The 24,611-nt window shown below is 44.9% G+C and overlaps 2 protein-coding genes across 10 annotated transcripts in view; one reads left to right on the forward strand and one right to left on the reverse strand.

The window, feature by feature from the left end:
* Positions 1 to 13,822, reverse strand: part of LOC122690167 (zinc finger protein 677-like) — a 41,307-nt gene extending 27,485 nt beyond the window's left edge. For 5 of the 7 annotated variants that reach the window (XR_006340004.1, XR_006340005.1, XR_006340003.1 and 2 more), the window contains exons 1-3: positions 13,662 to 13,822; positions 10,977 to 11,068; positions 7,414 to 7,540 (exon numbers count right to left, since the gene is read on the reverse strand). Coding sequence is in view for 2 of the 7 variants with exons in the window: in XM_043897192.1 (XP_043753127.1) it covers positions 7,414 to 7,540; positions 10,977 to 10,991 (142 nt within the window). In the remaining 5 variants the exon portion in view is untranslated. Of the gene's footprint in view, positions 1 to 1,632; positions 4,894 to 6,107; positions 6,166 to 7,413; positions 7,541 to 10,976; positions 11,069 to 13,661 lie in introns of those variants that run through there. The other 2 variants (XR_006340002.1, XR_006340001.1) reach the window with 2 other exon arrangements.
* Positions 13,823 to 21,887: 8,065 nt separating this feature from the next.
* LOC122689905 (zinc finger protein 665-like) overlaps positions 21,888 to 24,611 on the forward strand; it is a 48,258-nt gene continuing 45,534 nt past the window's right edge. For all 3 annotated transcript variants that reach the window (XR_006339943.1, XR_006339944.1, XM_043896731.1), the window contains exon 1: positions 21,888 to 21,977. The gene's annotated coding sequence lies outside the window, so the exon portion shown is untranslated. The remainder of the gene's footprint in view (positions 21,978 to 24,611) is intronic.

Consider the following 24,611-nt stretch of genomic DNA (forward strand, 5'->3'; position numbering starts at 1 on the left):
TGAAATTATTATGACTTACGTCATTGTTGTACATATATTCTCCTCCCATCCCTGTGCTCTCATTCAGAAACACTATATTGTATGTTAAAATTCAGTGTCCTTGTCCTTTCCAGAAACATGAATATGAACAATCCCCATGATGGCACAGACAGTAAAGAATCTGCCTGCAATGCAGAAGACCTGGGTTCAATCCCTTGGTCGGGAAGATCCCCCGGAGAAGGGAATAGCTACCCACTCCAGTATTCTTGCCTGGAGAGTTCCACGGACAGAGAAGCCTGGCGGACTACAGTCCATAGGGTCACAAATAAGTCAGACATGACTGAGCGACTAACACTTCACTTCACTTCACTTCCACCTAATAAAAGTAGGCCTTTTTATCTTTCTGATCCCTTCCCAGAGCCCATGATGGTAACATATGAAAAAAAAGTGAAAAAGAAGTCACTCAGTCCTGTCTGACTCTTAACGACCCTAAGCGTGAAGAGAGTCACACTTCTTCTGCAGCCTACCAGGCTCCTCTGTCCTTGGGATTCTTCAGGCAAGAATACTGGAATGGGTAGCCATTCCCTTCTCCAGGGGGTCTTCGTGACCCAGGGATCGAACTCAGGTCTCCCACATTGCAGGCAGACTCTTCACCATCTGAGCCACCAGGGAATCAAAGCATGTGACCTGGGTTTATCACGGGTTGGGAAGATCCCCTGGAGGAGGGTATCAATCAGTTTTAAACTTTGGGTTGAAAGACATCAAGAGTAACACAGCCTTTTCCAGAAACTTCATATAATAAAAGTATTTTTAAAAAGAATAAATGGTACATTTCCAAAGATCTCCTTACTCTACCAACACCCATCATGTCATAAATTTCAAATGATTTTGACTTTTAATAACTGTGAAGAACTTAACATCTTAAGCTGAATCATCTAACACTAGACACTTAGTTCTCCCAAGTATAAATTGTAAGTTTGTTGTTTAAAAGGATCAAGTGATTTATCCAATTCATTACATTTCTAAGGCTTTCTCTCCAGTATGAATTCTTTGGTGAATCCTAAAGTCAGACCATCGTCCAAAGGCCTTGCCACATTCAGTACACTTGTATGACTTCTCTCTGGTATGCATTCTCTCATGACCCCAAAGGTGTGAGTGTTTGATAAAGGCCTTATCACACACATTACATTTGTGTGGCTTCTCTCCAGGATGTATATTCTGATGTTGAGTGAGGCTTGAGTACTGCTTAAAGGCTTTGCCATACTCATTACATTTGTAAGGTTTCTCTCCAGTATGAATTCTCTGATAAATTCTAAGGTTTGAGTTTTGACTAAAGGCCTTGCTGTATTATGTTACATTTATAAGCGTTCTCTCCCGTATGGATCCTCTGATGTCTGGTGAGATGTGAGCCCCAGTTAAAGGATTTGCCACATTCACTACATTTGTAAGTTTCCTCTCTACCATGAGTTCTCTGATGAGCCTCCAAGCTTGAGCTCTGACAAAAAGCATTATCAAGTATATTAGATTCAAGGTGTTTCTTTTTGGTATGTATTTTCTGATGTCTAGTAAGGTGTACAAATTGTGTATAGGCCTTGTCACAGTCATGACATTTGTAAGGCTTCTCTCTGGTATGGTTCCTTTTATGTTTCATTAGGCTTGAACACACAGTGAAGGTTTTGCCACAGTCATTACACTTGTAAGGTTTCTCACCAGTGTGGATCCTCTGATGTTCTGTAAGACTTGAACATTGGATGAAAGTCTTACCACATTCATTACATTTATATGGTTTTTCTCCAGTATGAATTTTCTGATGTTTCAAGACTTGAAATGTGGATGAAAGCCTTGTCACACACGGTACATTTGTGTGGCTTCTCTCCAGGATGTAGGTTCTGATGCTTAGTCACTGTTTAAAAGCTTTGCCACACTCGTTACATTTATAGGGTTTCTCACCAGTATGAATTCTTCAGTGAATCCCGAAGGTAGACCACTGCCTAAAAACCTTGCCACATTCAACACATTTGTATGGTTTCTCTCCAGTATGAATTCTTTCATGATCCCAAAGATATGAACGTTTGGTAAAACCCTTGCCACACTCATTACATTTGTAAGGTTTCTCTCCAGTGTGAATTTGCTCATGACACCAAAAGTCTGAACATTTGATAAATGCCTTGCCACATTCATTGCATTTGTGTGGTTTCTCTTCCATATGAATTCTCCAGTGATTTTTAAGGTGGGAATTTTGATTAAAGACCTTGTCACATATATTACATTTATATGGTTTCTATCCAGTGTGGATTCTCTGATGTCTTGTGAGGTTTGAGAACTGTTTAAATGCTTTACTGCACTCATTACAGTTGTAACATCTCTGCTTAGAATGAATTCTCTGATGGCTAGTAAGGACTGAAAGATGGCTAAAAGTCTTTCCACAGTTGTTACATTTGTACAGTTTTCCACTAATGTTGGTTTTCTGTTGCTGTGTATGCAATGAAGGATACACAAAGACCTTTCCATATTTATTACAAATGTTGGTTTTGACACTAAGAGGAAATCTTTGAAGTGATTAAAGTTGAGGAACAAGTTTTGATAGACTTTTCAACTTGATTACACTCATAAATTTTCTCTTCAGTTTGAAATTTCTTCCATTCCATCAGATGTGACTGAAAGCTTAATCCAGTTCTATTTTCAAAACATTCTGTATACTTGTTTCCTGCATAAACTGTGCCATTTTTTATTTTTAACAAATTCTTTACAAATGACTTCCTATTTTTTAAAAACTGACATGTACTTTTTCTTAAAGAAACACTTGGTTTTAAAGGTAAATTAATCCTGGGTTTGCTGTCTTGTTCACCTTTTCTACCAGTGAGATTTATGTTATTTGCCATAAGTGTTCCTTTGGAATTTCTTCCTTCATATCCATACTTATTCTCAAATTCAAAGGTATTTCCCCAGACTTCACTAAAGTCAGATTCTTTATTACCATGGTTTCCGAATCTTCCCAAGACCACTGGTTGGTATAATTCTCTGTTATTAATATACTTCTTCTGTAATAATTCCTTAGTCATGAACCTAATGGAGGTATCTGAAAGATAACCACTGCCTTCATATTAACTAGAGTTGGAAGGTGAACATTACACTAAAAGTAATATTTACATTGAAGAGATAAAAACTTCTCCACCAAACTCTATAAATGTTTAAGAATAGAAAGCTAAATAGAATTCTTTAATAAAAGATACATGCATTTCAAATTATTTCAAGTGAAGCCTACTCTCAAAAACACTATAACCAGGTTGTTCACACTGTGTAAACTTATATAATCTCTGCAAGTGTATCCTTTGACTACCACACCAGAGCACATACAGATTGACAGCAGACAAATAGGTGTCTCATATTTGAAGTCAGAAGGTAATGGGAAGACATTTTCAAACTGCCAAGAAAAATAACTGTCTACCAAGAATTCTATGTATGTCTAAACTATTCTTTATAAAAATAAAGGAAAAATTACCTATGGCTGATTCATGTTGAGGTATGGCAGAAACCAATACAATATTGTAAAGCAATTATCCTTCAATTAAAAATAAATAAAGTCTTTGAAAAATTAAATATACACCTAAAAATAAATAAAGGAAAAATTAGGACATTGCCAAGGAAACAAAAACAGAGAGACACTGTTGCCAGCAGACTCATTCTATAAAAAATGATAAATGATACTTACATAGCCAAATATAAGGTCAGTATTAATAAATACTTTTGGTTTGTAACTTCTCTTTTTATGCCCTATTGACTTAAAAGACAACATACAACAGTAATTTTGCATTTATGCTGATGGACAGACAATGTATGGAGATCTGGTATGGGACAATAACAAGCAAGGAGGGAGAAACAATATAAAAGGAACAAGGTTTTTGTATACTATGGAAATTAAGTGGGTATTAATCGTAACTACATTGTTTAAAGTAAGATTTTATCTGTAATTCCCAGGACAACTACTAACAACACAATTTGAAAATGTACAGTTGCTCCTGAGCCCACGTGCTGCAACTACTAAAGCCTGCAGGCCCTAGAGCCTGTGCTTCGCAACAAGAGAAGCAAGCGCAATCAGAAGCGCGCTCACCGCAACTAGAGCAGAAAACCCGCACAGCAATGAAGACCCAGCACGGCCAAAAACAAATAAATAAATAAAAGTGTTTTTTTGTTTTTTTTTTTTTTAATATATACAGCTGACCCTTGAACAACAGCTAGACAGCTAACTTAATAAATGTGTTGTGCCCGGATTGCTCCGCTGACTGGCTATTCCACCATCCCTCTCCCTCCCTTGGCACATTTCTATTCTCTCATACACAGAGATATTGAAATTGGGTCGACTAATAACCCTACAATGGCCTTTAAGCTTTCAAGCCAGAGGAAGAGTCACATATCTCTAACTTTAAAACAAAAGCTAGAAATGATTACAGTCAGTGATGAAGGCATGTTGAAAGCTGAGACAGGCTAAAAGCTAGGCCTCTCACACCAGACGGCCAAGTTGTGAACTCAGAGGAATAGTTCTTGAAGGAAATTAAAAGCGCTACTGCAGTGAACACACAAATGATAAGGAAGCGAAAAAGTCACGTTGCTGATGTGGAGAAAGTTTTCATGGTCTGGAGAGAAGAACAAACCAGCCACAATATTCCCTTAGGCCAAAGTTGAATCCAGAGCAAAGGCCCTGACTCTCTTCTCAGAAGGCTGAGAGAAGAGAGGATGCCACAGAAGAAAAGTCTGAAGCTAGCTGAGGTTGCCTCGTGAGGTGTAAAGAAAAAAGCCATCTCCAGGACATAGAAGTGCAAGGTGAAGCTGCAAGCGCTGATGTAGGAGCTGCAGTAAGTTACCCAGAAGATCCAGCTGAGATAATTCATGAAGGTAAGCTATTGAACAAATTTCCTGTGGAGATGAAATAGCCGTTAAGAAAAAACATTCCTGGTGTTTAAGCCACCCAAGCTATGGTACTTTGTTAGGGCAGTCCAAGCAAGCTAATACAAGTTCCACACAAAAACAGTAACCTGAGAGACCTGGAGTGCTAGGCTAATATCAGACAAAATAGACTCTAAGTCAAAGTTTTTTTACTGGACAAAGAAGGCCATTATATGTTTTAAAAAGGATAATAACTCATCAAGGAATTACAATACCCATGAATATATGCACCTAAACGAGAACCCCAAAATCTATGAAGCAAACATTGACAGAGTTTAAGGAAGAAACAGAAAACAATTCTAGAATAATATCTGGAGACTTCCATTTCCTCCCTTTTAATAATACAGAATACATCCAGGCAGCAGTTCAATAAGGATACAGAGTTTGAGGAAGACTATAAAGACACTTTTTGCCTTTTCATACTTTCAAACTGTGGTGCTGGAGAAGACTCTTGAGAGTCCCTTTTATAGCAAGGAGATCAAATCAGTCAATCCTAAAGGAAATCAACCCTGAATATTCATTGGAAGGACTGATGCTGAAGCTGAAGCTCCAATACCAAGGCCACCTGATGGGAAGAGCCAACTTATTGGAGAAGATCCTGATGCTGGGAAAGATAGAAGGCAGAAGGGGATGACAGAGGGTGGGATGGTTAGATGGCAGCATAGACTCAGTGGACATGAATTTGAGCAAATTGTAGAAGTTAATGAAGAACAGGGTAGCCTGGCGTGCTGCAGTCCTTGGGGTCACAAAGAGTCAGACACGACTGAGCAACCCTGACTTCCCTGGTGGTCCAGTAGTTAAGAATCCACCTTGCGATGTAGGGGACATGGGTTCAATCCGTGGTCTGGGAACTAAGATTCCACATGCCATGGAGCAAATAAGCCCAACAACTACTGAGCCCATGCTCTAGAGCCCAGGAGCTGCAAATACTGAGCCTGTGTGCCCCAGAGCCTGTGCTCCATAACTAGAGAAGCCACTGCAATGACATGGCTGCACGCCACAAGGAAGAGTAGCCCCCGCCCACCACAACTAGAGAAAAGCCCTTGTGTGGCAGTGAAGACCAAGTGCAATCGTAAAGAAAGAAAGAAACCAAAGAAGAAAGAGGACCCCTTATAATCAGCCCTCCCAGAACCCCACAAGATCAAGGTATACAAGACTATCATAGGTCATGATCAAGATTTCACCTTGGTCTTCGCACAAGTGGAGCACCACTGGATAGTGGAAGGGTGAACTTTCACATATCTAAAGAAGAAAAGCCAAGAGTGGAAGGAAAAAAATTTTTCCTTTGAGAGCTCACAGAAAATAAACATTTGTTTTCCCATAGAATTTCCCCACTTCCAGGAAGTTTCCCCAAAACTGTTAACGGTGTGGCTTCCTCTCTGCCCTTCTGAGCTCTTCCTGGTGTTCACGCCTTTGATATGTCCCCATGCATTTACTTTTTTCACCTTGTTCTCCACATTCTGGGGCTCTCTCACTTGCTCCAAAATGGAAATAATATTCAGGTTAAAAAGAGTTTTCTGCTTAGAAGAGAGGAACATAACAGGCTGTATATTTTCCGGAATACACTGCCAGCCCTTTGTTCTTCTAAGGAAAGAGGACATCAGCGTGCCTAGAAAAATATTTTGGGATTTCCCTGGTGGTCCAGTGGCTAAGATTTTGCACTCCCAATGCAGGGAACCTAGGTTTGATCCCTGGTCAGGCAACTAGATCCTACATGCTGCAACTAAAATCCTGCATGCCACAACCAAGACCCAGCTCAGCCAAATAAATATTAAGAGGAAAAGGGGTGGGGGGAAATATTGCACAAATCTGTTCCCGGCTGTCTCTTTCTGAATGCTTAAGGAGTATTTTTTAAAAAGATACCTAGCTGTCTTCCAAGAACTACCAAATCAAAAGTACACGGTAAGAGTGGGTACAGAATCAGTTATTTTTAGAAGTTTGCCATAAGATATTATTTTTACTCATCTTCTGGAGCCATTACTAATCTAGCATGGAGGGCTTCCCTAATATCTCAGTGGTAAAGAATCCACGTGCCAATGCAGGAGAAACAGGTTCAATCCCTGGTCTGGGAAGATCCCACATGCTGTGGAATGACTAAGCCCGTGCACCAATTACTGAGCCGGTGCTCCAGAACCTGGGGAACCACAGCTGAGCCCACGTGCCACAACTACTAAAGCCTGCACACCTAGGGCCTGTGCTCCACAAGAGAGAAGCCGCCACAGCGAGAAGCCCTTGCACCGAAACTAGAGGAAAGCCCGTGCAGCAACAAAGACTCAGCACAGTCAAAAATTAAATAAATATTAAAAAAAAAAAAAATCTAGTGTGGAGTGTGTGATCATCTAAAGAAAGGGGAAGGTTCAACTCTGGATGCTGCATTATGCTCTGTTTCACTTCACAGTCAGCTCAGCCTCAGTCTCAACCAAGCAAGACAGGGGTTCCCCAGAGACTCAGTGGGGCAGATCCCAACTCCCGGAGGGAAGTGATCCTCACCCACAGACAGCAGGTTCCTGTAGGTCTCCACCATCACGTCCCGGTACAAGGTCCTCTGAGCGGGGTCCGGGAATTCCCACTCCTCCTGAGAGACTTCGGTGGCCACATCCTTGACGGTCACCTGTGCCTGAAATGAAAAAACACACTTTCACTGAGGAACCAGGTGAAGAGTTCTTATCTTCACACAAGATGTGAATAGGAAAGAGGCAGTAAGGACTGATTCAATTGAGGTGATGGATCATTTTGAGTAAGGTAATTGTGAGTAACTATTTGTTCCTAATTTTATGGGGCTTCCCTGGTGGCTCAGACAGTAAAGAATCTGCCTGCAATGTGGGAGACCTGGGTTTGATCCCTGGGTTGGGAAGATCCCCTGGAGAAGGGAAAGGCTACCTGCTCCAGTATTCTTGCCTGGAGAATTCCATGGACAGAAGAGCCTGGCAGACTACAGTCCATGGGGTCACAGAGTCGGACATGACTGAGTGACTAACACTTTCACTTTTTCAGTTTTATTATATTTTTCCAGCAAAGGATATCAAATCCACTGAATCACTATAGATTTCCCATTTGTGAGGATAATAAAAGAAATACACAGATGAAAATTATGCAACATAGGATTGTTCATATGGAGGAGATACAGGTTATGTTTTACACACTATATGATATTCAGTACCTGGAGAAGGCCAGAGCATGAATGGTGTCTTCAAGCATGACAGGGTCCACATATATGCAGAATCAGGGGCCACATATATGCAGAAACATAAATCTGTCCATTTAACTCAGGTATTTGAAAAGTGTTACTCAGTCATGTCCTACTGTTTGTGACCTCATGGACTGTAGCCCCCCAGGCACCTCTCTCCATGGGATTTTCCAGGCAAGAATACTAGACTAGGTAGCCATTCCCTCCTCCAGGGGATCTTCACGATCCAGGGATCGAACCCAGTTCTCCCGCATTGCAGGCAGATTCTTTATCACCTGAGCCACCAGAGAAACAAAAGTCAGCTGGAGTTTACTCCACTAATTTTAAAAAATGATTCAACATTAAGGAAATGTACTAATGTTGTACATTAATTTAGCAGATTCAATAAAAAAAAAAAAAAAGAACTTATCACAGCAATAGACCTTTGGAGAAACACTGGATGATTTAGGGATAAGCAACCAAGTCCTACTGTAGAGCACAGGGAACTCTACTCAGTATCCTGTGCTAAACCATAATGGAAAAATATGAAAAGAAATACAGAGATAATTTTAAACAGGAAGGATTAGAACTGTATGGAAGACAGTGTTTTTAACTTATGCCAGGTGAGGCCTTCTCAAGCAAGATCAGAAAGCAAAGGCAGGAAAAAAAGATTTGTGTTTCACTGCAAAGACACGCTTGGAGAAGGCAATGGCACCCACTCCAGTACCTGGAAAATCCCATGGATGGAGGCGCCTGGTAGGCTACAGTCCATGGGGTCACGAAGAGTCGGACACGACTGAGAGACTTCACTTTCACTTTTCACTTTCATGCATTGGAGAAGGAAATGGCAGCCCACTCCAGTGTTTTTGCCTGGAGAATCCCAGGGACAGAGGAGGCTGGTGGGCTGCCGTCTGTGGGGTCACACAGAGTCGGACACGACTGAAGCAACTTAGCAGCAGCAGCAAAGACATGCTAAACTAGGAAAGACACCAGGGCATGTATAAAGAATTCAACTACAAAACATAGCTTTTTAAAAGATATATAAAAAAAAAGAAAAAGATATCAAAAGAGAACTGAGCAAAGTATGAAAATCATGTTTTATTTCCTTAAAAGCATGAAACTGACTCACAAGTAGTTGGAAAACAGAGATACAAAGGATTGTGATTTTCTCCCAAATTTTCAAAAGATGAAAACAGTATGAAAGATGAAAACAGTATCAAGTTTTGCTTACATTGAAGGAAATCTCACAGCTTGGCAGTGGGGATGGAACCTTTGCAGCTTTAGGGGAGGACATCTGACAAAATCTATCAAAATATGAAATGCGCCATTCTTTTTTTTGGCTGCGCTGGGTTTTCACTGCTGCCCAGGGTTTTCTCTAGTTGTGGTGAGTAGGGGCTACTCTCCAGTTGCAGTGCAGAGGCCTCTTACTGGGATGGCTTCTTTTGTTTAGAAGCACAGGCTCTAGGGCTCATGGGTTCAGTAGTAGCAGCTCCCAGGCTCCAGAGCACAGGTTCAATAGCTGTGTTGCATGGGCTTAGTTGCTCCAAGGCACATGGGATCTTCCTGGACCAGGGATCGGTCCCGTATCTCCTGAATTGGCAGGCAGATTCTTTACCACTGGGCCACCAGGGCAGCCCAAAATGTGCCATTCTTGTCCCAGCAGTCACATGTTAAGATGCCCAAGAAATCCTCAGACATCTGCTGAAAAGTCAGCAGGCTCAGGGGTAGCCACTAACACATTCTCTACGTCAGCAAAAAACTGCAAAGGTCCCTTGTGTCTTCATTAAGAGAATGTCCCGGTGAAGATCAAGGTGTATCTGTGTTACTAATATGAAAACCACTTCTAGCCACATGCTGTGATCGGTTTTAAAATGTGCAGAATAAAGGATTATCACAAACATGCCTTGAAGAATTTTTCCTAAAAATCTCATAATGATGTGAAATGCAGTGTTACAAGATTTGAGCTGAGTCTTGCCACAAAACTGACGACAGTGGTTCTTCAATGAGACGTGAGGCATAGTGACAGAGAAGAAGATGCCTCACATCTTAGCACCTAAGCCACTGCTTTGTTGGAATTTTGACCACAAAAATATAAATAAATAAATATCTCGCCAGATCTTACAGGAAAATGTAATAATTTATTAATAATGGTGGAGCCAGAATTTGGCTATAGCCTCTCTGATGACAAAGATAAAGTTCCATGCTCCACTGTCTTTGTTTTTTACCTAAAACACCTGCTGGGAGGCAGTCTTTGCAGGAATGACATTATCCCTGTGGGATGAATGTACTGAGAATAATTTTTTAAAACCTCCTGTTAGATAATTAGACTGACTCCATATTTTAAAGCCAATTATCAAACAAAGCATCCTGAATCCCTGATGTCTGTTTCTGAACTTTCTTCTGCATTCTGAATCATTAATATTTTGGAACCAAAAACACCACAATTCACTTGCTTAGCTGTGAATGCATTATTAAATCAGGCAGAGCTGGTTTCCTCTTACCAGTTTTCTTCTCCAGAATTTTCCAACCATTCCTATACATTAGAACGTGACTTCCATTCTGGTTGACAGAGAGCAGACAGCGCATCCAGAGGGGCCCTAAGCAATCCCTGCTGCCCAACAGCACTGAGACCCTGTCTCCAACCCGTGGGTGAGAAGCCCTGCCCAGGACGGTGCCCAGGGGAGCCTCCTCACAAGGGCCAGGTCACCGGGTCATGGGGAGACGGGATCTAAGTGGAGACGGGATCTAAGTGGAGGCGACAGGCCCTGAGGGAAGGCCCCGGGTGAGTGTGCGTGTATAGGAGTCAGACAGGACACTCCAGAGTCAGACACGATTTGTGAGTCCAGAGAAGGAAATTTCAGAAAGGACAGACTGAGTATGACCTCACCTGAGAAAGAGCCATGCCTGACTCCTGTTCTTTCTTCTTCCTCCTCTTCTAGGTTTCTTCCTCAGGCGAAGCCTGGTCTTGAGAAGATGGTCCTGAGTGTCAGGAATATGCCGTTTAGTGCTTGGGATCAACACACCCCCTTCCTGTGCCCCAAACACACACACAGGGAGGACCTCACCACATGGAACAGACAGTCCTCTGTGCCCACTGTCTCAGGAGGGACAGGACAGGCAACTCCCGCACAGAGTCCAACACGGACTTTCCCACACCTTCCTTCAGATCATGCTACCCTCCTGGTGAGGAGTGGCAGAAGAGTGCCATCCTGTCCTGACTTATAGCCCCTTCAGATTCGTGCCCAGAGACCTGCCCCCCGCACCTCCTTGCCAATGAAAACCCCTAGCACCTGACCCCAGTCCCCTAGACACTCCTACAAGCTCCCAGTGGGTCCCCCACAATATTACAGGACAGAAACTCCCACTGACCGCACACTCTGCCACAGGATCCCACAGCATGTCCCAAATGTCAGTAGCTTTTGTTCCAGCAGGACACCCACCAACCCAGGATCCTGTATATTCCTTCTTGGAGTGTTGTGTGTTAGTCACTCAATCATGTTGGACTCTTTGCGACCCCATAGACTGGAGTCTGACAGGCTCCTCTGCCCATGGAGATTCTCCAGGCAAGAATCCTGGAGTGGGTTGCCATGCCCTCCTCCAGGGGATCTTCCTGACCCAGGGATCAAAGCTGGGTCTCCCGCATTGCAGGCAGATTCTTTACTGTCCAAGCCATCAGGAAAGCCCTCCTTCTTGGAGACCCCACCCTAAAGTCAGGCACAACCATAACATCCTAATGCAAGAGTGATGTCTCCAACAATCCACGTTTTCCACAGAGACTCTAATATCTTCCATCTTGGAAACACTTCTAAGATGTCATCTGTATCCTGCAGAACCCACAGGACAGTAAAGCTTGGGCAGTAATAAGGAGATCCACCCACTCAAAACACAGCTGCTGCTGCTGCTGCTGCTAAGTCGCTTCAGTCGTGTCCGACTCTGTGTGACCTCATAGATTGCAGCCCACCAGGCTCCACCATCACTGGGGTCCTCCAGGCAAGAACACTGGAGTGGGTTGCCATTTCCTTCTCCAGTGCATGAAAGTGAAAAGTGAAAGTGAAGCTGCTCAGTCGTGTCGGACTCTTCCCGACCCCATGGACTGCAGCCTACCAGACTCCTCCGTCCATGGGATTTTCCAGGCAAGAGTACTGGAGTGGGATGCCATTGCCTTCTCCGCAAAACACAGCAGATTACCCCCAAAATGGTCTGCGAAATTTTTCCCTTTAACCTCTTATGGGTCAATGGTCCTCACACTCCTAAGAGACCCCACAGAGGTTACTACAGTCCTCAGACTGCCTCTCAGCATTCAGACACGAACTCCCTCACAGCCAGGAGTTTGGCTGCTGATGGCTCACAGCTCAGATCCCAAGCCCCCCCCCCCCCAGCCGCCCCCCCCCCCCGCCCCCGCCTTGAAAACGGGACTCAGCCATAGGGAGTGGCCTCGGCAACATCACAACACCTCCCTGGACAGGACAATGTCTGGTCCGCCCTGGATGCGAAGACCTGTATCTTCCCTCAAATTGGACCAGTTCTGGAGAGTCACCCCACCTCTGGAGCCCCCTCCTGTAAAGTCCTACAGTGGAGTCTGGATTCTCATCCTGAGGGCAAAGGGAAGACATGGAAGGGATTAATACCGGAGAATTTTTCCCTGCTCTGTTTCCCCCTCTGCTTTCCCTGTCTTTCGTCTCTTTCCCCCTTTTTCTGTCCCAGGACCACTCTCTCTGTTGTCCAGGGCACGGATGCTTTTATTTCCCCTTCATCCTCTCAGTTCCACGTACCTACCCCTTGCGGTTCCCACATCTACCCTTATCAAGGTCTCTCTCACCCAGTTTGCTTCCCTTTGTCTTTTTGGAGGCGCCTTTCTATCTAGGTTTCTTCTGACTCACTCTTTTGCTCTGGCTGTATCTCCACATCCACCTGGTCCATCGTCTATTTCAGCCTCTCTTTTTCACTCTTCCTTTCTCTCTCGGTCTTTCTCATTCCCTACCCTGTACATTTACAGGTACGGAAGAGATAGGGAGATGTCCCCTACCCACGAAATGCATTTTCCAGTGGGGCTTCGGGAATGTAAACACACCACGACAAGCACAGACAGTGGGATGCGTTTTTGTGCAGAAGAAACACAAAGAATGTAACCAAATGGGTGTGTGTCCCCTCTTCCAGCTCGTGGGGCAGAGAACTCCAAGGCGGTGAGTGCAAAGTGCAAAGGATGACTACGGAAGGGAGGGGCCGACTCCTGAGGCTGCGTAGATAGGGAGGATGTCAGGAGAGGGGTAAGTCTCCACGACCCCGAGGCCAATGAGAAGATGTGGCCTCCAGGTCTGCACGGCCGAGTGGCAGACGAGAATCCATCCCGGGAGTGAGAGCTTTACACGGCGCGTCTGAGAGAGAGGATCGGAGCCTGTGGAAGTCACTGCAAGCACTTCAAGCAGGCAAGATGCGTCACCTGGACCCAAGGCCGAAAGGCCAGTGCGGGGACCCGCTTTACAGAGCAATTTTAACTCGAAATAGACAAGGACCTCCGACGCGCCGCGGAGCTGTCAGGCCTTCAATGCCTCGCGATGCTGCCGGGACTTACCGAGCGCGGAACGAGTAGTTGAAGGGGTCTTAACGTACGTGACGACCCCTGAACCTCGGATGTGGCGGATCGGGGACTTGAGGGGCGTCTAAAATACCCAGTCGTGACAGAAAATACAAGGGCTGCGCCCCTCTCTCCGCTTCCGGGTTTGCGGGAAACTGCGCCTGCGCAGGCTGAGCGAGGGCGGGGCCGGCCAGGGGCGGGGCGTGGGCGGTGGCAGGGACAGAACTGAAAGCAAGAGGGGCGGGGCTGATTGGGGGCGGGGCCGACTGAGGGCGGAGCCGACAGGGCAGGGCCTGGAGGAATCAGAATCTGGCTTCTTGTCCCATGTTGTTCTGCCCAGCAGGGCATAATCCTCTTCTGAATTTTCTTTAATTTTTTTTTTTAATTTTTAAAATTTATTTATTTATTTTCGGCTGCTCTGGGTGTTCCTTGCTGGGCTTGGGCTTCTCCTTACAGTGGCTTCTCTTGTTGCGGAGCACGGGCTATAGGCGCCTGGCTTCAGTATTTGCAGCCCTTGGGCTCAGTAGTTGTGCTCACGGGTTTATTTACTCCGCGGCAAGTGAGATATTCCTGGATCAGTAAAGTCCCTTTGGTGTCCCTTGGACCCTACCGCTTCTTTGCTATTTTAAGTTAATGTTTCATCAATGATGGAGAAGGAAATGGCAACCCACTCCAGTATTCTTGCCTGGAAAATCCCATGGACGGAGGAACCTGGTAGGCTACAGTCTGTGGGGTCGCAAAGAGTCGGACACGATTGAGTGACCTCACTTTCATCAGTGAAGGTAAAAGATTAAAGTTGTGAGGGCCACTTAAATTTCAAGCTGAGATGTTTTCCTCTTAAGTTGAAAATGGCTTAAGTCAACGCTCTTTTGCTAGCGGGTAGTGTTGGGTAATGTAATTTAAAATTACATCATCTTACAACCCAGAAGTCCTCTCCACAAAGGTAGTAGAGGAAGGAAACAGTTTTACTATAAAACAAGTATTAAACCAGAGAGTGATGTCCATCACAGGCAATCTGCTAAGAGACTGCAGACTGAAAGTCCTAACCTATATTAGAAAGTCCTATATTAGATAAGCAGATACAAGTGTTTACATACTTGTTCTCAAAATAAACAATAACTAGTTCTCAGAAAAGAAGATGTGATAGCATCATTTGTCACAAAAAGTTCATCCTAACCTCACTAGGTAATTGGACTAACCAACTGTGTTAGCTAATTGTCTTTATCCAGAGGAAAAACAAACTTCTATCTTTATGGCAGGAGAAAGTTCTGCAGCATGGAGCAAGGCACCTGCTAAGATAGGTTCTTAATGTTGTTCAGTTGCTAAATTGTATCCAATTCTTTGTGACCCCATGGACTGTAGCCAGGCTCTGCTGTCCATGGGATATCCCAGGCAAGAATACTGGAGTGGGTTGCCATTTCCTTCTCCAGGGGTTCTTGCCCACCCAGGGATTGAACTGGAGTCTCCTGCATTGGCAGGCAGATTCTTTACCGCTGAGCTACCTGAGAAGCCCAAGTTAGGTTCTTACCCTTAAAGAAACTGGGAGGTAAGTTTGCTATCTCCTTTGATGTTTACCATTCAAAGAGATGACTTCCAGATCCTTAAGGAAATATTCCTGGGTTGCAAAGTTGACAAGAGCCTTATTTAGCTTTTTTTTAAGGTTGTACATACATTTCAAGGAAGCAGAAAAAGAACTTACAAGTTTCTAAAGGAAATGCTCTAAGAAAAGGGGGGGAAATAGTCTCTTCTCTTATGCTCAACAAAGAAAATTAAGCCAGGTTTTTTTGTTATTATTTTTAGTTTGTATTTGTCCTTACAGAAACAGCATGCATTCATACATTAAGGCATTATTTTTTGAACATCTACTATAGGTTCACAAGAATGGTAGCATGCCCTCTCTCTATCTCATGACTGTGCTGGGAACCTCACATGAATTATGTGTTTCAATTCTTATAATACTGTGGGAGTTGGGTGTTATATGTCTATCTTCCTAGGAGGATTTGGGTGCTGGGCTGTGCCTTTCTTGCAGGTAGAGATTCCTATGCCTCTTCAGTTTCCCTGTGACCATTAAAATGATCTTACATGTGATGGCACCTCACTCAGTATACACAGAAGAGAGGAAGGCAGAAAAGAATGGTGGAATTAGGACTTTCCTGGTGGCCAAGTGGATAAGAATCTGCCTGCCAATGCAGGAAACATGGGTTCCATCTCTGGTCTGGAAGATCCCACATGCCTTGGAGCAATTAAGCCTGTGTACCACAGCTCCTGAATCTGTGCTCCACAATAGAAGCCACCACAATGAGAAGTCTTCACACCACAGCAAAGAGTAGCCCCCACTCACCATAACTAGAGTAAGCCTGAACAAAAGCAACAAATACCCAGCACTACCACACGATAGATAAATAAATACATTTATTAAAAAAAAAAAAAAAAAAGAATGGTGGGATTAGTCATTCTGAGTGATCTTCAGATGCTTTGTCCATTTGTGTTCACTTATTTTGTTTTTAACTCGTGAAACAACCAATGGGCCCCTAAGAGCATGATGCTTTGAGGAATTCTCTAAATACAAGTTACAAGCAAAAAAGCAAATAAACTTACCAAACTTTAAGTTCTTTGCTCCCTTCTGTGTGTGGCCAGGTTTCCGGAAACTGGGAATTCTGAGGCCAGTTAGCAGCAGAAGTCGCCCTAAACTGAGTTCCCCTCTAAGTAGTTGTGAGAAGGGAGGATCTGAGGACAGGTAGAGGATCGGAGAGATTCAAGAGGTAAATTCGCATCTAAGTTATTTTAGAGGGTACCTGAGAGTTTTATTGAACCCCAGAGACCCCAGCTAGGCAGCGATCTCCTCTAGGGTGCAGCTTTGGAGACAACTGAGTTTTGTGTGCACAACTGTTGTTGGGCCAGAAGTGTGAGGTAGAAACCTAGCAAATTTGGAGGAGCAGCTCTAGTTAGGGCCTGTGGGCCCAAGCCCCTCTATTTATACAGCACGAGGTAAATCTGGACGGCCAGCCCCCTGCGGTCCTAGTGCTGGATTCAGGCCCTGAGGGGCTGCGGGCTTTCCCTTGTGTGTAGGCCGGAGGGTTTAGGCAGGAAAGGGGAAGGGGGGGGGGGGGGGGGGGGAGGGGGGAGACAAAGTACCGCATGTGATGGTGGTAGGACTGGTTTGCGCTGCCGATTTAATACGTCCCAGGGGACTGAACCCCGCAGCTTCTTCCTGTGGGCTTGGGTCAGATTGGATTCTGGATGATTGATCAGAGCCCCAGACCGATATAAGCACCAAGTTGTTGCTGCAAGTTTGGATCCTGGATAAAGGGGCTCTAAAGGGGCACTGAGATAGAAGACTTCTGGGTAGAGGTGTACCATCTGGGCAGGAAAGCAGCGCAGACGCCTTGGGAAATGACTCTTGAGGGCGGAGTCTCGTCCCACGAGGGGCGGGGCTACCTCAAGTTCTTGTGCGCATGCGCTTGTGTAGGCGCAACGTACAGAGGCGTAAAGCGTCTAGTGGGCTTGCAGGCCTAGGCTGTCACTTGGTAAATTCCAGGGAGACCCGTGTCCTGGCGAGGTTCTGTCGTGTCCTTCTGACCACGGCTTTGTTTATACATTGCTTGTGGTATCTAATCGTGACCATAAAACTCATAATACTGTCTTCAAAATTTTTTTTCCCATGATCAGCAGAAAAATGACAAAGGTACAAATATTTTTCTTAATATAGCCCCACGGTACTTTTCTTTTATTGAAGCATAATTGATTTACAATGTTGCGTTAATTTCTGCTGTACAGTAAACTGACTCAGTTATACGTGTATATGTATTCTTTTTCATATTCTTTCCCATTATGGTTTGCTGCAGGATATTAAATATAGCTCCCTGAGCTATATAGTAGGACCTTGCTGTTTATACACCCTATGTATAATAGTTTGCATCTGCTCCCCAAACTTCCAATGCTTCCCTCCACTACCCTGTCCCTAGGTTCTTGTTCAACTTAACAGTCACAGAGACCTCTCTGACTTTGGTTATTTAGAGCCATGTCTTCTGACAGATAGTGATGTCTTTTAAAAACAATTTTATTGAAATACAGTTGATTTACAATATTGTGTTATAACAGATAATGACGTTTTATGTGTGATAGTGTGAAATCATGGAAAATATATTTATTACTCTCTGCCCCTGGTTCCTGGCACAGAGCACCTAAAACTCTTATGATTTCCTAAGTGATGAGGGCACTAGGCGCATCTTTTGTTCTAATTTTGGTCTTTGATTCCTGACATAGGGCACCAAATCCTTTAGAATTTCCCAGAGTGATAGGAGTGTCTTTTGTATTAATGAGACAAATCTTGGTGGGTTCCTGGATGGGAGCTAGTCACCAGAAAGACCAGTCTATGATTAGAAGGTGGGAACTTTCCATTCCTCACTTCCTACCCAGTCTCCAGAGAGAGGAGGACTGATAATGAAGTTAATGATCAACCATGCCTATGTGGGACTTCCCAGGAGGTCCTGTAGTTAAGACTCCAAACTTCTACCGCAGGGGGCACAGGTTGGGGAACTAAGATCCTGCAGACCATGAGTACAACCAAAAAGAGAAAAAAGAGTTCCTTGTAGAAATTCCCTAATTGCCTAGTGGTTAGGACTCTGCACTTCTACTGCAGGAGGGGCATGAGTTTGATCCCTGGTAGGGTATTCTTTAAGTTGTTCAGTGTGGCCAAAAAGAAAAACAAACAAACAAAAAATTAGTTCCTTTTTTTTTTTTCTTTCTTTTTCTTTTTGGCTATGCTATGGAGCTTGCAGAATCTCAGTTCCCCAATCATTAGGCCACCAGGGAACTCCCTTCTTATTTTTGAATCTTTAATAATTGGCATCTGTTTGCGTTTTTTTCTTCCAAACTTTAAACTGTTTATTTTGTATTGGGGTATACCTTGTTAACAATGTTGTTTCAGGTGAACAGCAAAGGAACTCAGCCATATATACATATATTCATTCTCCGTGGCATCTATGACAAGAAGCCCAGAGTGGGCCACCCCAAAATGTGCCTCAGTGCAAATTTTGAATTAAATCTACTTAAGAAACAACCAGTGCAAGGGAGACACTCTGATCCTCCTTTCTATCTCCTGAAAGCAAGAAATAAATCTTTCATGTGGAAGATTCATTCCCTGCCTCTGGAGGTAGAAGGATGCCCTTATCACCAGAGATAAGAAATCCAGGCAAGATGCCTGTGTAAACAAACTTTGGAAATTCCCTGGCGGTCTCGTAGTTCTGTTCAGTTCAGTTCACTCAGTCCTGTCCGATTCTTTGCAACCCCAAGGACTGCAGCACACCAGGCCTCCCTGTCCATCACCAATTCCCGGAGTTTACTCAAACTCATGTCCATTGAGTCGGTGATGCCATCCAACCAACTCATCCTCTGTCATCCCCTTCTCCTCCCACCTTCAATCTTTCCCAGCCTCAGGGTCTTTTCCAGTGAGTCAGTTCTTTGCATCAGGTGGCCAAAGTATTGGAGTTTCAGCTTCAGCATAGTCCTTCCAATGAATATTCAGGACTGATTTCCTTTAGGATGAACTGGTTGGATCTCCTTGCAGTCCAAGGAACTCTCAAGAGTCTTCTCCAACACCACAGTTCAAAAGCATCAATTCTTTGGTGCTCAGCTTTCTTTATAGTCCAACTCTCACATCCATACATGACTACTGAAAAAAACCATAGCTTTGACAAGATGAACCTTTGCTGGCAAAGTAATGTCTCTGCTTTTTAATATGCTGTCTAGGTTGGTCATAACTTTTCTTCCAAGGAGCAAGAGTCTTGCTAGCGGTTAGGACTCTGCATCTTCGCTACCTAGGGCACAGGCTGAATCCCTGATCGGGGAACTAAGATCCTGCAAAATTCGTGGAGCAGCCAAAAAAAAAGAACCCACCACCTTATTACCCTTTAATTTACTATCCAAATACCCGATTCTGTTTAGATTCTTCATTAATCAAGCATGCAAAGCCTAAGTTTCTATGTCCTGTCAATTCCTTGCAAATTTGTTATTTCTTTCTCCAACAAATATAAAAGCTGCCTGTTCTGGCCACTTCTTACGACATCCCTATGGGGTTTCCCTGGTGGCTCAGCGGTACAGAAATCTGCCTGCAATGCAAGAATTGCTACTGGAGCCACAGGTTCGATCCCTGGGTCTGGAAGATGCCCTGGAGAACGAGATGGCAACCCACTCCAGTATTCTTGCCTGGAAAATCTCCTGGACAGAGAAACCTGGCAGGCTACAGTCCATGGGGTTGCAAAAGAGTTGGATGTGACTTAGCAACTAAACAACAACAAAAATTAGGTTCCTATGACACCTCCATGTGCTCAAATTAAGATTTCCTTTTCTTCTTTTATTACCGAAGCAAACTTGGGTCTGCTCACATGAGTGCAATAAAGCAAATCTACTGACACCAGGTTATGGAAAAGGAAAATATGGAATTTGTATTTGTATTGTAAAAGCACCAGTACAAGGAGGATTCATGGCTTATGCCCAACAACCTCTAACTCCCTCAGGGTTTTCAGAGAGGAGTTTTATAGGCAGAATTTGAAGCAAAGGCTGCATGTTGTGTGACTCTCATTGTTTGGTGGCGATGCTCCAGGAATCTTTGCTCAGCCTGAAGTTACCATCCTCCACCTGATTTGGGGGACTTAGTTCCTGCTGCTGCTGCTGCTGCTGCTGCTGCTGCTGCTAAGCCGCTTCAGTGATGTCCGACTCTGTGCGACCCCGTAGATGGTAGCCCACCAGGCTTCCCGGTCCCTGGGATTCTCCAGGCAAGAACACTGGAGTGGGTTGCCATTTCATTCTCCAATGCATGAAAATGAAAAGTGAAAGTGAAGTCGCTCAGTCGTATCTGACTCTTAGCGACCCCGTGGACTGCAGCCTACCAGGCTCCTCCGTCCATGGGATCTTCCAGGAAAGAGTACTGGAGTCCCCACTCCATTGCCTATTCCTTAGTTCCTGCAGAAAAGCTCAAAGATATTGTTCTGCATTGAATACATTCCTTGAGGAGGAGCAAGGACTTCTGCCCCAAAGCTGCTCTATTGCTTCTCCCTTGTCTCAGCACCCCCTTCCTTCCCTGATTAGCAATTGAATCTGCCCTTTGGAACTCAAAGCGGATCATGGATGCTGAATGAAGCCTCCTTTGGTGCTCAGGGAAGGTCTTGGAGTTTCCTACAAATAAGATGGGCCGGAGGGGGGGGGGGGTGGCTGGAAAGAAGGGGGACACAGAAAAGATCTATCCCCGAGAGGGTCTGACAGTGTGCTGCTCCATTTTCACAGGAACTTAAAATAAGCAGGACTATCACTAAGCACATCTGAAACCCAAAAGTTTACCACAACTAGATGTTTGTAAGGTGTTTCTGAACAAGAGGGGATAAACTTGCTCAAGTTATTAAGAAGGCCTACTCAGTGTGAGTGGCTGCAGCAGGTTTGTCCTCGGCAGAGTGAGAACTGCAGGTGTAACTGGACAACTTGCAAGCATGCTCAGTAGTGTCCAACTCTTACAACACCATGGATGCATGCCAGGCTCCTCTGTCCATGGGATTTCCCAGGCAAGAATACTGGAGTGGGTTGCCATTTCCTTTTCTAGGGAATCTGCCCGACCCAGGCTTTGAACCCGCCTCTCCTGCATTGCACGCGGATTCTTTATCACTGTGCTACCTGGGAAGCCGGCCTGGCTGACCGAGTGATGAGGAATTAACCCTTGACTCATAATCTAATTGTCTATTCCTAAATTATAAAGGTACTCATATTTGTTCGTCCCATCAGACAAAAATTTCATATGGATATATACAGCAGTTATTGTTAAGTATTACTGAATATTAAGTAGCAATCTTTACGTTTAAAATTTGTTAAATCTATTTTTTAAAGGTTATTAAAGCCTACCATGTTAATTTGCTTTTGTAATCAAGGTGACTAATAATTTCAGTTGTGTAAATAAAATCATGTATCGTTTGAAGAAAAAACAGCAAACGGAAGCAACAGGCATGCACAGAATAAACAGTCAAGCCCTTCCAAGCCCTGACAACGCAGCGGCGCTGAGAGCGAAAGCCCTGGCCCCGCCCCTGCTTGGCCCCGTCCAATTATGCCTCTTTCTCGCCTCTACGTTCCCGCCCAGCCAAGGCCCCGCCCCCTGGTTGCCCCGCCTCTGGATTGCCCCGCCTCTTCTCTTCGTTCTTTTGCGCAGTTTCCTGCAGACCCGGAAGTGGTTATCGCGGAGCGAAGGTCGCCCTACGGGAGCGTGAGTTTCATCTTTCTTGTTTAAACCTGCGCTTTGCGGTACGCCGTCCTCCATACCTGGGTCTGAGGGTCAGTACGAATCTTAACGTTCCGGCACTCATCCTCCACCCGAAGTAAATACGGACGTCGCCTTGAGAGGGGGGAAGGGTGGGGTACCGCTTCTCCGTCTTTTTGAAATCCGCGAGCTGTCACCGTGGCTGCGCGCCCCCTTCAGCCTCGCCCTCTCGGCCCCTGGAGGACAGCGCCAGCTGCCCGGGTGCAGGACAGGGCGCGTCCTCTTTGTGACGCTGGGGCTCTGGAGAGTCCGCTGCGTTCCCGAGACACACTCAGTCCCTTCACTTCGCACACTCCTCAGCAAAGTCGTACCCATCCCCAGGCCTCCCCGAGTTAGTCACCGCCTCTCCTCAGCTTGCGTTGGGGAAGGAGGCTAAAAAGAGCCTGTCTTGAGACACCCAGGATTTTTCTGTCCGAAATTCTACTCCACTGAATAATGTGTCCTATTAATGTGAAATTGATAGGTTTCTAATTCCAGGGCTTCCCTAATGGCTCAGTGACCCAAAAAAAGCCGTCTGCCGAACAGGAGACATGGGGGGGAATCCCTGGGTCGAGAAGATCCCCTGGAGAAGGAAATGACAACCCACTCCAGTATTCTTGCCTGGGAAATCCCATGTACAGAAGAGCCTGGCGGGCTACAGTCCATGGGGTCACAAAAGAGTCAGACAGGGCTAAAAACAATCTAATCCCATATATCCACTTGGGGGACGGGGGACGGGAGTGCACCACGTAGAAGTTGAGAATTGTGTTTTATTTGGCAGGCAAAACTGAGGACTTAAGCCTGTAAGACAGCCTCCCAGAGCTCTCAAGAAGTAAGGGAGGAACCAGGGTATATAGGAGTGTTGCAGCAACAAAAACAAAAAACAGGTAGTTGGAACATCAAAAGATTTAAGGAAACCAGACATCTCAAGCTAATGAGTTTAGTACTTTTCTATGCATAAGAAAATGTTAGCGTTTGGGTACATTGAAGTCATTCCTTTGGTATGCACCTTATCATAGTATCTGGCTTTTCTCCAGCCTGAATTCCCTCAGAGTGCACAGTTGGGGTGGCTGCTGTGGCTCTTGCAACATCCTTTATTTAGATAAGGCTGGCGACATTCTTCAACCACACATCCCATACCTGGGACTGACCCAACTGAGAGAATTAGTAAAATGAGGAAAGAAAACTGAAGGGGAACCATCCACAGGTGGCACAGGGAAGGACAGATGAAGTTTAGTCACTTAGTCGTGTCCGACTCTTTGCGACTCCATGGACTGTAGCCTACCAGGCTGTTCTGGCCATGGGATTTTCTAGGCAAGAGTACTGGAGTGGGTTTCCATTTCCTTCTCCAGAGGATTTTCCTGACCCAGGGATTGAACCCAGATCTCCCACATTGTAAGCAGATGCTTTACTGTCTGAGCCACCAAGGGAAGTCCTAAGAAACGGTTAATGTCCTAAAAAATAAAACAGCAGGGTATTTTACCAGCAGTTGGGTTTATTAAGGAATTGCAAAACAGGACAGGCAAACAGTAGCAGAAAACCATAGACAAGACCAACAAGCCATGATGAGGAATTGCTTTATAGAGAAAAAGGAGAAAGTTGGGAGTAGTTGTTCTGAACAGAAGTCCCTTGGAGGGAAGTGGAGAGTTTGGAAACACAGCCAAGGTGTTTCCCATTGGCTGGGCTCCTGGGTGTGGTGGATAATTCCTGTTGGGGTTTGTAATTGTCTTCTTGGCATTTGTAATTCTTTTTTTTACTGCCCCCACCCCCCCCCCAAGTGCTCAATATCTTTTTCTGTTTTGAAATATTTATTTGGCTGCATTGGGTGTTAGTTGAAACACTGGGAATCTTCTTTGCTGTGACTTGTGGGCTTCCTTGCTCTGGGGCATGTGGAATGTTAGTTCCCACACCAGGGATCGAACCCTTGTCATCCTTTGCATTGCAAGGGGGATTCTTAACTACTGGACCACCAGGGAAAGTCCCTGTAATTGAACGCCAGTGGTAGTGACTGAGGCCTTTCCCTGAAAACCTCCAGACTCCACATTTTCGAAATTTTCTTTGTTCTGTTTCACAGAGTGAACGAATAAGCTGAGAAAGTAGCAGGGGGAGAAAAGAAGACCGAGATTATTTAGAGTAAGGTTGGGGTGGAGAGATTCTCCAGGGAGATGAGGGGAGGAAAACAGGGAGAGGAGGCCCGTGATCTGCAAGAGGAGCACTTTACCTAGAGTGGGGGAAAAGGATAAGAGAGTGGGCAGACAGAGCAACTTGGAGCTGGTACAGAAAGAAGGAACAATGGGAGATGAGAGGGGCAGAAAGAGAAAAAAAGCAGGGAGAAAGCAGAGCAAGCTGGGGGCGGGGAGCGGCAGAGGGGGTGGGGATGAGGCAGGTGTAACAGGAAAAGAGTGCACACAGCAGAGAGCAAAGGTGGGGGAAGAAAGAGGCAGAAATCCATGAAGATGTGAAGCAATCAGGGAGATTGAGGAGGAAGAACAACAGGGCGAGAAACAAGTCCCCAGAGTGGAGCAGAACAAGGCTGAGAGGAGGGATCGTTCGGCCAAGGGGAGAAACAGCAGACAGGGGAGGAGACCAAAATCAGCAGTAACCTGGGAGGAAAACACGGGAAAGCCAGTAGAAATGATGAGAGGGGAACTGGGAGCTGTGGAAAGAGA

The sequence above is a fragment of the Cervus elaphus genome, chromosome 4 (assembly GCF_910594005.1).
Source record: "Cervus elaphus chromosome 4, mCerEla1.1, whole genome shotgun sequence".
In the NCBI taxonomy this organism is placed as follows: domain Eukaryota; kingdom Metazoa; phylum Chordata; class Mammalia; order Artiodactyla; family Cervidae; genus Cervus; species Cervus elaphus.